General features: G+C 38.0%; 1 protein-coding gene across 1 annotated transcript; it reads left to right on the top strand.

The window, feature by feature from the left end:
- The first annotated feature begins 7,771 nt into the window (after positions 1 to 7,771).
- Positions 7,772 to 11,909, top strand: LOC146457322 (galanin receptor type 1-like). The gene has a single exon (XM_085092167.1). The coding sequence runs from the start codon at positions 8,186 to 8,188 to the stop codon at positions 9,344 to 9,346; it is 1,161 nt and encodes a 386-aa protein (XP_084948293.1). The 5' UTR covers positions 7,772 to 8,185; the 3' UTR covers positions 9,347 to 11,909.

The raw sequence follows: 11,909 nt of genomic DNA, 5'->3' as shown, positions 1-11,909 counted from the left end.
TAGCTGGCTAATAATAATAATAAATAATAAATAAGATATTTTAACAGGGAGCCCACGTCACAAAATGTGGTTTTCAGTGAGGCCCTGCATAAATCTAACGTAAGAATACAAAAAAAATTACAAATATAGCTATCTAAAAAATAAAAAGTAAAAAGGATAAGATCGATAAAAAAGTCTACATGTTTCTAATAAGACGTCTAAAAACTAAAAAATTGGAAATGTTCCTAATGCCGTCTGGGAGAGCGTTCCAGTCATCTACCGCATGACAAATAAAACGATGCTGTCCCCATGAGCGCTTTGATTGTGGTTTACAGATGTTATTACTAAAACGAGTGTTGTAATCATGGATGTCTTTAAAATGATTAAAATTAAAATTCCAATCAATCAAACCATTCAAGGACTTAAAAACTAAAAATAGGCGATGAGATCTTCGCCTTTTTTCCAATGTATCCCAACCCAGTAGAATAATAATTATATCCATCCGAAAACAAAATGAAATATTTCTTTCAGTTCTACGAAAGTTTAAAGTGACATTTTGCCAAAGACAATTCAAGTTTTCCATCACAATTTAGTCCGAATTTCTGAGGTTAGAATTGGTAAGGCCTTCCGGAGAGATATTTCATCAAGACGAATCGTTAAGTGTCCTTTTTTTTGTTTTCGAAACGGAAAACCTAATCACTTTTTCACTGCAATTAAAAACATTTCAGTTTTGATAGCAAATCAATACAAGCGTGCATTCTTGTAAAACGACGCGTAACAATATCGCACATGAAGTATATTGGTTGTAAACTAGACTATTAATTAAAAAAGACTATTTATAGCACTCCAGATCTATTTTAACAGTTTGTTTACCAAGATCTTATCTTATTTAAATATCCAATTTAAAACTTAGATATTGCACTTGCTCTATTTTGTACCAATAAGTTTATTGATGACGTCATCAGTTCTAGGTGATTCGTTGTATTCGAGAAAGACTGGGAACGAGATGGGGTCTGAGGGTTGAGTGTGTTTTATATATTATCGTTCACTATCGCCGGACATTTCTGCCGTTGGAAGACTTGGGTATTGGAGAGATTTAGAATGTTTAAGGCAAACGCCAAACGGCAGAAATGCCCACGTGACCATGTTTATCCTTCATTTGCCACTCGCTGTTTTCAGTTTCTCATTGAAATTGAGTAGTTTTGCGTCCGAGTGAAAGGCCAGAATTGTTTGCACTGTTCTCACTGGTGTTTCTTTGTCGTCGTTTTTACAATAACATCAAAAAAGTACTGTCGACAAACTACTCTCTTGAACGTTTGCTCGCGCGCTCGGACCAATCTCAAATATGGTATGGGGAGATTTTGCTTCGAATAAATAGATCATTACCGCATTATTTTCTACAACACTATCTTTTAAGCCTTTAACCCTCTGACCCCTAATATCAAAGAACAAATTCTCCTATCTTGTCCTCATTCTTTTCTCATTAAAGTACTATGGAGAAGTTACTAAAATTTCAAGAAAAATCACCTTGGGTGATCATATCATTAATTCTCATTACCTCAGGAGTTGAATAAGTATTGATGTTACAAGGAGAAATTTGATGCTGATCACTCTGTGATTACTTGGAAATCATCCTAGACTGACGATAATCAGTAATTAATGAGTTTGAAAACTTGAGTCTGCAGAGAAGATCTGCCATTCTCGTCAGGGGCACAGTGGGAAGACGCGTGCAAAGTTCATAAAATTGAAACGAGATAAAACACGTTACGAGAATGTTATCTTATCATGATCATGAAAAAGGAAGAGGCAGGATTGTAGGACTCAATCCACCATAAGGCTGCGCCTCGTTTTTTCAACCTACTTCTCAGTGTTTGGATATCTGATGAAACGCGCCTTCTCGTGAATGATGTATTAATCAGTAAATGACACAGGCATACTCGGAAAAAAAAACCGAGTGCTCCTATTAGGAGTCGAACCTAAGACCTTCCGATCACTAGTTCGGATGTTCTACCACTGTGTTAAAGGAGACTCGTGGGAGCTAAGGCCACTAAACTACGTACAGGTTCATGGGACAAACATCCTGGCATTTGCGCAATGGAAATAATGTGATGGAATATGTTAAGCCTGGTGGCGGAATAAATGAGGATGATGTATTAATCACTAAACGACACAGGCATACTCAGAAAAAAAAAACATCCGAGTGCTCCTATCAGGACAGCTTCTCGTGTTTGATATATTACTTTCTATGAGCTGGAAAAGGGCAAGCAAATTGTGATTTGCTGCGAAGTATGCGATCCACTGCTGTCGGTCATTGCCAGATATGGATCGAGACATCGCGAGATTGTGGTTTATTTTCAAATACGGTAGGCATGTATTTCGTGCAAAATTGATAACAAAACAAACAAACCGACAAACAACAAATAAAAAACGAAACTTTATTACATCACAAGCAAATAAATTTATACAAAAATTCTTCCACTCGCATGTAGCTAGCTAATCGAGGCGGGAGAAGAAGAAAAGAAATCACAATGATGATATCGTACTTAATAAAATTGTAACTAATTACAACACTAGCTGTAAAAAGTAACGAAAGGTAACACTAATATTAAGGTTACGTAATGTTAAAAAAAAGGAGCAGCAGTGTTTTATCGGGATTTAAAACCACGAGGCGCAGCCGAGTGGTTTATAGACCCGATAAAACGCGTGCTGCAAGTTTTTTGAACGGCTTCAAAAACATTCCTGGAAAAGCGTGTGTCAAGAGAGTTCATAACAATGAGGTTTTTGTGAACGTTGGAAATTAGCATGCGAGAAAAACATTAAACACCGCATACTAATAAGGTGGAGGTGTCAGTGGAGGTTTTATCGGATATCAAACCACTGCACGTGTTGTTTTATCGACCATTTGATAGGTCAATGGGCTTATGAATTTTAATGAGTTTTTGAAGGAAGGATATAATGTATGAAATATAACTGACGTTGTAAAGACTGGTAAATTTAAGTAGAACGAGAAAGCAAAATACAAAACTGGAGCAGGGAAAAGTCAAACAAATGTTGTTTGTTCCGGGGTCGCTTACCATTGAGATCAATCTGAACAAAAACGTTGCCATCACATGTCCTAGTTGACGAGTCGACTCTCAAAAGTCTCCTGTAGTTCAGTGGTAGAGCGCATGCCCTAGTTATTTAAACCGTACCCCGCAGAAAGCTGAAACTTAAAACATGATTGCTAGTGTCTTGAGGTTTAACTGGCGTTCACCATCCCCAGCTAAATTAAAGTCTACTAACTATTGACCCCCCTCCTCCCACCTCGCCGCCTGTTGTCCCTACGCCAGATATGCGTGGTAGCAAACTGTACAGTTCATATTTCATCTCGTTGCATTTGCCAAGTGCCTAAAAAAATCACGCTATCTCTAACAGAAACGTTTTCTTGTACTGACTCTTGCGATAGAGGATAAGTTGGTAGAGATCAGGACTAACCAGAGAAGCTGTTTTCTAAGTCAAATGTGATCCAAGTGCTGCAGTTTACACAGAAAGTGTATTTCCCAAAAGAGCAATTTACAAGTAACTTTAAGGCTCTTAGGACACAAAATAAGTCGGCTGGATAACAACACTAGAACAGCAGATAACAATTAAAGTTTAGTTTTTTTTTTCTCATACAACGAGCAGGGCTGATAACTTTTGTCTTCTCCACGCGGGATGATCTAAGAGACAGGTGAAAAGTTGAAATCGTTCTTCAACACTCAAATCAGTTTTTTTCCTCTTTTTGTTTTCATCTTGATCGCTATGATAATAGTTCATGGGGTTAACTGAACCGAAAAAGGTCGGCTTTCTTTTAACTTTCCTTTCGGTGAACTTTAAGTGTTGAAGGCCCTCCTTGTGGGTAGCGACAAAGGCTTTTTAATGTAGTTTAGAAATCTTTATCTAAATTAAAAGCCCATTTTAACGGTTTCAGCATTTGCTTCAACATACGCTCACACAACACTTTGTTGAACAAAATGTCGGGGGCGTTTCTACAGGTCGTTCAACATTGTTAACAGTGTAAAAAAAAAAATGTTGAAAGCTTGTTAAAAGGGTGTAAATCAAGTTTAACTTGGTTTAAACTTTCATTCAACATCGATTCAACATTTCTTTTGTTTTTGAAAATGTTGGATGGCGTTGGTTTGAACACTCCGTTCATTCAACATTTGCCCATTCTTGTTGAACGAATGTTGGTCAAATGTTGAAACCATTCAAACGGGCCTTAAGGGCAATGAACGCAACGTCACGGGAAATAATTCCACAAGGGCCCATGGCAATTTTATAGTATATTCATGGATTAATTTATTATTTTAATAGGAAAGTAAGCTTTTTGCTTCACTTTTTCAAAGTGTATATTTATTTGAGGGTATAAAGTATCTTCCTCGCTGTCTGTTGCATATAAAGTTAAACCCGAAATGTCTCCCAAAGTGGGTCAAGATGCAAGCCATGTCATGTAATGAGATCCTTGCTTTAAGTCTGCATGTAGAGTCCTTTGAGGTAGTATGTAGTATCATTAAGATGAAAACTACTGAAATAAGTATGTAAATTATGATCATCCGGGTGAGTGTAGCCTAGAGAAGGACTGTTTGAGGTGACTGTTCTTCTCAGGACAACACTCGCTCGGATGATCATAATTTACGTACTTATGACATAACTCATGGGTTCAAACCATTCCCAGAAAGCTACCGAGTAGGACTTGCCTTTAGTATTGTGGATTAAACTATTTAAGGTGGCTCTGATACGGATTTGGGAACTGAAGTGTATGGATGAAGTCCAAAAATGTGTTCATCCCATTGGATTAAAGCTATCAAAAGCACTTTCCTGTGGTTTTTGTTTATGTTATGGGCGGGGTTGATCCGCGTCGGGCACTCGGATTATTTTACTCATCCCATGCCCTTCACGTTATTAACATTGAAGTTTTCCTTATGCTTTGAAAAGGTGATAAGAGAGTAAATTTGTCGTCGAAATCCTAAACCTGAACCATTCACGTGTAAGTTTACCAGTTTTTAAAGTAGAGGTCAGTACTTTCCATTCCTGAGAAACTGGGAAAATTGTTAATAATTTTATCAAATTTATCAATTCAAACTCTTGAGGTTGAGACGAGTTTCTGGGAAGCGATCAGTTTAAATCAAATAAGTGTTTTTAAAAAAAAAAATTCGATGCTTATCACAATAAGCCGATTTTGTGATAGGCTAAACAGGCAAAGATGTGTTTAGTTCAAAGAGACCTTGTCGTGAGTTACTGTTTTCTGGTTTAAGTGATCTATATTATAATTATAATTTTTTTTCTATATTCCCTTGTTCCAGATTTATATCGGTAGGTACAAAACAAGGGAAAACCGTTTAAAACGAGGACAAATTAAAATTCATTTTGCTTTTGGCGTCTTAATAAAAACAGCCCGTGTGTTTCGATGAGATTTTTTTTTTTCCAAAGAAAAGGGTAAAAAGGTCACGTCTCTATGCCTGTACTCTTTAAAGTGCTTAAAAGCTTCCATTAAAGTAGCTAAGCGACCAGATGTTCATGTCCATAGCTCACTCTTATGAGCCTTTTTCTTTTCCTCTAAATATAAATTTGGGAATTTTTCGTTTACAGTGTTAGTGGCCAAGTTACCTTTAGTTATCAACGGTGTCGATAAACCAGACATTCGTTTCAACTCCCCGCCGATGCAGCACTTCAATTTCTTTAGAAATTAACCCCCTTAACTTTAATTGAAGGGTGGCTGCCTCGAATCTTTACGGCAAACAGTTGTCAACCTCATCACTAGTCTTTTGGCCAAGTGATATCTTTGTATGCTTTTAATACTAGCTTTTATTAACAGTATGTATCAATTCCTGCGCCTTTGAGCTTCATTATGATGACAAAATTAAATATCACATGCTGATTGCTCATGTCTGTAAGGATTAAGATAAACATTTCAATTATATCTATTTTATTGCATGTTCAACATCAAGACTTCTGTTGAAGCTATTAATAGTCAAACTTGTCCTTAATGCCCTGTAAGCACCCCTGTGTCTCTATAACGAACAGCTTAACATGTCCCAAGAAAGAACTAATTAAAATTGATACAAACTGGGTCTCCTTACTAAATGCGAACACTTTTAAAATCCGGACACTTAGCTTCGCAGTTTAGAAAATTAATCAGCTTTACGAAATGTAAGTCTGTTTTAAAAAAAAAAATACCTTAATATTTGTTAGTTTTATGGATTAACTCAGTGGTCTTGTCACCGCTACCTTGCCGAGCAGGAAGTCCGAGTAAAAGGGGTGATACAAGGGTTATCTGCACGCTGAAACATGAAATAATCTCTTTGTTATTTGTTGAAACCTAAAAGATACGATCTGAACTGACTTTCCTAAATCTTTTTTTAATGCATCCCGACCTAGACCGTGTTTTCCTTAAGTAAACTACGTATTTGGCAAATGGACATCAAACCAAATAGTACAGTTTGAACCAATAAATTAAACGTTTATTGAATTTGAAAAACTTTGGAAACAGTTATGTATCTTCGTCGATTGGTAGGTTTTCAAGATAGCTTGCAGTGATCAGCAAGACAGATGTTTATTTTATCAGTACTTACTTTACATAAGCCGCGAGATTGAACGAAAGATTCGCAGGATGAATTCGGGTTTATAACGTCCCGTGTTCTGAAGTCCAGCAGAAACCCCGGCTTAGTTTCAAAAGAAACAAACATTGATAAAACACTTTTCGGTCATTCGTTGTTTCAGTCGTGAAAGCTACTGAAGATATTGGACATATTGACTTGACTATTGAGAAAACAAAAATTGCGTGATCTCGCCTGCCAAAACAATGTTCAATTCGGCTCAGTTATGATAATACTCCAGCTTTAATTGCCTTACAAGTATCTTTCCTGACTTAGCAGCACTCTACTCGACTCCCAAGCTTAGAAGAAATGCCGATAAACTGACCACACTTCAGGATTTTATTCGCAGACTCCAAATTTAGATTTACCGACCTTGTGTAGCAAACGGTATTGGGAAAAGTGTCTGTTAGCGATAGCTTTGCAAATTTCTGGCATTCAGCTGATAGAGAGTCTTTCGTTTACTTGAATTGCTTTTCTTTACAATTTCAACCACAGCGCTATCAGTGCAAACGTTAAAGCCCCATATTTAAAAAAAAAACCGCACCCTTGGGAAGCACTTCTCACCTCAATTGCTTTAATTTGGATGTTCACGTCACTGCATATTTCGGTGCTACAGACTCAGAACTACACCTATTTCTGCTCAGTATCTTTCACTTCTTTAAAGATGGACATTTAATTTAAGATGAGACCGACTCAAATGGGGGCTGTAGCTTGCCTGTGTTCCATCACAGCACACACGGGAACGAACCAGGTAAGACAATAATGACTCTCTTATCAGCTCCTTAAAAATTCAAACAATTAAAAAACTTTTATTGCAATAATCACTGTTCCCAAAGTCCGCAAAGTATGGGCCGCGAAGGAGAGGTACTTCGGCCATAATTAGGGGGTGGGTTGGGTGGGGGGTCCGCAACGTACGAACTGAGAGGTGAAAGAGAATTTAGCGAAGAACAAGGTAACATTGAGTAACTCAGCGTGCGAAATATGTAAAACTCGGGGGTCTAATCTTCTGGCTTTGTTAATACTCCAAGTAGCTGTTTTATAATAGTTTGAGAAATGCATGCATGAGTAGACAGGATTAGAAGTGTTTTTATCCGATCTACCCCAAGAATTCTGTTATCACTCTACCCCGCCACGAGTTATAACGGCATCTAGAGAAACAGAACAGACATTTTCAAAGTAGAGAAAACGGATCACCGTATTTATGGTGTAAAGACATGAAGCCAAAGAGAAAACAGTTCCCTATAGCTGAGTAAATGGATTCCCCGTCGAGCTATTGTACAAATATTGAAGCCATTAACACACTCGGTGATTTGTATAAATTACGCGACACTTGCGAATTAAAGAAACATTTGCACGCATGCATGCGTGAATCTTGATATGCTATCAAGCAGATTAAATTAGAAGGGGCAAGGTTAACTGATACAGTTTCCGCGAGATAGATATTAATTTTTGCCATTAATCTCAATCGTCAATCAGGAGGGGTTTCCGCCCCATAGATAACATGCGCTTTTAGGTGGATGATATCTCAATGCATACGGGCGATTCCCGAGTACAGAACACATCAGAGAGACTTTTGATACGCTAGCTACGTTATGGAGAGAAACGATACCGTCACTGAAGCCAGCAATGGAAGCTTTCCAAGTTCACAACCAGACGGGGCGCAAGGGGAGACTACAAGCTTCAAGATCACAAAGATAGTTTTTTACATCCTCATCTTATCTGCGAGCACTTTTGGCAACAGCATGGTGGCGCACATAATCAGTACCACAAGGAAAATGCGAACTCCTTCAAACATTCTCATTCTCAACTTGGCAATCTGTGATCTGCTGACTCCAATCATAAGTATCGTGTTTGATTTCATCCTGGAAGAAAACAGCTATGTGTGGTTCTATGGCGGAGTCATGTGTAAGCTGTTGTGGCCAGCGCAAACATACTTCACTTGTGCCTCCTCGCTTACGCTCGCCGCAATTTCACTCGACCGTTACCGACTCATAATGCATCCGTTTAAGACGCGTTTATCAATGAAACAAATCTGTATTTTGATTTGTATGGTCCATGTTTTCTCTCTGGCAGCTGTTAGTCCGTACGCCTACTTTCTGAGCCTCAACAACGGCTCTTGCGAAGAAAACTGGCCAAAGTTTGTGTACAGGCAAGCGTACACCTTTTTCCTGTTCCTCGTTCAGTATGGTTTACCTCTGTGTTTTATGGCGCTGATGTACGGCCTAGCAGTCCGCGCGCTCTGCAACACTTCAGCTAAAATGCGCGACAATTCTATCTCCTCGAATATGGCGCACTTGGTTAGACGTGAAAGCGACGCTGAATCGCCGAAAAAGCTACAGCGCAAGGTTTCCAGAGCTAACTCTGTTATGAAAAAACTCAGCACCGTTAGCTCTCGGGTGCGAGTCGACATCTGGAGTACTCCGAACGCGAAAGCAACGAAAATGTTTATAGTGGTTGTGGTTGTGTTCGCGATTTTTATGTTTCCCAATCAAGTGGTGTGGTTGTGGGCGGATTTTGGTGGCGGGATAAACGACCCAGACTTCACCAAAATTTCCATCGTCTGCTGGCTGTTCACCTATACTAACTGTGTGGTTAATCCGATTATTTTTGCCATTTTTAGCAAAGACTTCCGCAAAGGTTTTAAGAGAATTTTTGAGTACATTTGTCGCTGTTGTGATAGATCCTCAGGGTTGGATGGAGATAAAGAGAAGTTGCAAAGTCAGTGCACGAGATCAGCGTCTGAAGCTCGTTAGGATGGACATTTCGATTCACCGCAATTTTGAATGCACACCAACACGGAATTCGTTGTCAGACAATATTTTTAAAGTTTAATCCTGAACAATTATCGGCGCTGCAAACTCCAGATAATAGAAAACGTAAGAGCTTAACTAGTTACATTTGCGGGATCTTGTTTTGTCAAAAGAGTGTAGTAGCGTTTTCGTTTTCCCATACAAGACTTTCCCAGTAGATCGTGTTTTCAGATCTTTCAATCCCGTTATAGTTCGCCGTAAAAAAAAAAAAAAAACATTTTAACAAACAAATGCTCAAAAAAATTAGAATTCGTGATTGAGTTTGTAGCACAGCTTCAAACCTTCCAGATATCTCTGGTAAAACCTTTTATTCCAATTTTATGAAAATTAGTTGAAAGAAATCTGATTTTATGGAAAACAACTTCTGCAATATTTTCAGTGATGCGTTGCCTATCCCACAAAATGGCATCGAAAACCACCATCGTAAGTACCAGGATTGAAGTGCGAACACACGAGCTTACATATTATGTATCCGTTTCTGTAAATTGGTCGGCAAATACTATTCGTAAACGCAAAAGATAGCAAACAGCAGTCGCTACTACTATACGCAATCTTTCAGCAGCCATCATTAAAAACAATTTGAAGGGCTGTTTGCGCCTCAGGGCAACGTGAAGTATTTCAATTAACGACCATTTAACATTGTTGTTAAACAATTGATAAACTTCTTTGCAACGTTATAAAAAGGTCTACTTCGGAACAGTTTGTGCAAGACTTATATGAAGCAAACTAAGAGGGCATACAAGTTGAAGCTTTATTGGCCAAGATTTCACTCACTCACAATCTTGTAGGTCAAACACGCTAATCACAAAGTACGTCATAGATACTTGACTAAAAGGAATTCAGGTGTTTTGCTTTGCATTGTAACTCTCTGTTGGACGCGAGAGTCAAACTGGGCTATAGCTACAGTAGTTTGATCAGAACGTAGTTTGCACTTGTAACGAGTTCTTTCTTCTGCGAGAGAGCTTTTTTTTTTTCTAATTACGCAGTAGTCTAATCATCACTCATGCTGTCGTTTTAGTTCAAGAATTATTTACCGGTAAGTGTTTCCTGAAGTGCTTTCAATGTTCCTAAAATAGTATTGCAAAGAAATGCATTCTTGAGGTACCCGCAAAGGGTTAAGGATTCGAGTTTTATTGTAAATACTGTTGCATTATGAAAATTATAGAGCGGTTTTCAATTAATTGTCAAAAGTAATTTTTTAATTACTTTGGTTTTGGTTTACTTTGATCTGTGATTGGTTAGCAAAACTCGGGCGACTTTTTCAATCGTGACTTCAATCGCGGCTCACACGCGTTTTCCCGCCTTTGGCGCCGGCTACATGTATTGGCCTTGAGCTCTGATTGGTCCATTGCACTGTTTACGTCTATTGTGATTGGTTAGAGTAATTAGTTTGGTTTTGGTTCAAAGACACTCAAATGAAAACCGCTTTATTGAGATTAAACATGATAACCTTGTCTCCATTTGAATGAAACACATTTCACTACAGCTATTGTCGAACGTTTTATCTTTCGTTGCTATGTCCTGCTCTTTTTCTTTGAGATATACCGCATTCATATTGAAATCCATATTTTTTTATGTCAGTGCTTTTTCCCACACCGACACATTTGTTTAATCTCACTGAACAAAGAAAAGAGTAGCAATTGAAAATTTAATAAAGGAAGCTAAAAAATCATAGCTATGTTCACGATTGGTTTCAATTGAAAGAATTGTCATAGAGTCTCTTGAAATAATGTATGCTAAACTTGGAAACTTCTAAATTTTACTCGGGGAAGATGCTCAATAAAGACTCATGCAGTGACGCTCCTCCCACAGCTTTACCCTTGTTCGTGTACGTACCAACTTTTCCCGAAATAGTACCCGTTTCACATACATGAAACGAAGCAGTGGATCCCATTTTTATACCTCAAGGAAACGCCAATCACAAAAGAATAACATTAATATTAGGCAATCTTATTAAAATACTAGCAGTGTTCGATCAGCCTTGCTTTTTTCAAGTTGTTTTAATATTTAGTCCATTGGTGATCCTTATCTACACGAAGTTCCAGGTACAAATTGCTCCTATTTTTAGTAGTGGTCTTTGCTAAGTTTATAATGTCATAACAAAAGAATGCCCCCTATCTTTTTTCCTTTTTAAGTTTGACTGTGCGTCTGCATCAACCACACGTTACAGACAACGGAATTTTGTCTACTGTTAACCATTGCATTCGCTATACCTGAAATATTCTAAAGTAATGTAGATTGGGTTAGTTTAGGCGTAAACACACGCCCCCACGAGCTAACAGCTTTGAAAACCATCGTGTTTAAATAAAGATTATGTATGTGTGTTTGCATGTATGTATGTATCTTGTTGGTACAGTGCTCAGGACTATTGACTCTAAACATTGTGTTGGAATTTCTGTCAGGATTCTGTTAATTTTTGCTATTCTTTCCAATACTTGGATGCAACTGCTGCTATTTTGATCCACAGCCAATTTTTTTGTGAATACTGGTGGCAAAGGATCGTGAA

This window comes from Pavona decussata, unplaced genomic scaffold, assembly GCF_977016875.1.
Source record: "Pavona decussata unplaced genomic scaffold, jaPavDecu1.1 SCAFFOLD_244, whole genome shotgun sequence".
In the NCBI taxonomy this organism is placed as follows: Eukaryota; Metazoa; Cnidaria; class Anthozoa; order Scleractinia; family Agariciidae; genus Pavona; species Pavona decussata.
The sequence above is the reverse complement of the archived record's forward strand: the minus strand, read 5'-3'. Positions and strand labels throughout refer to the sequence as shown.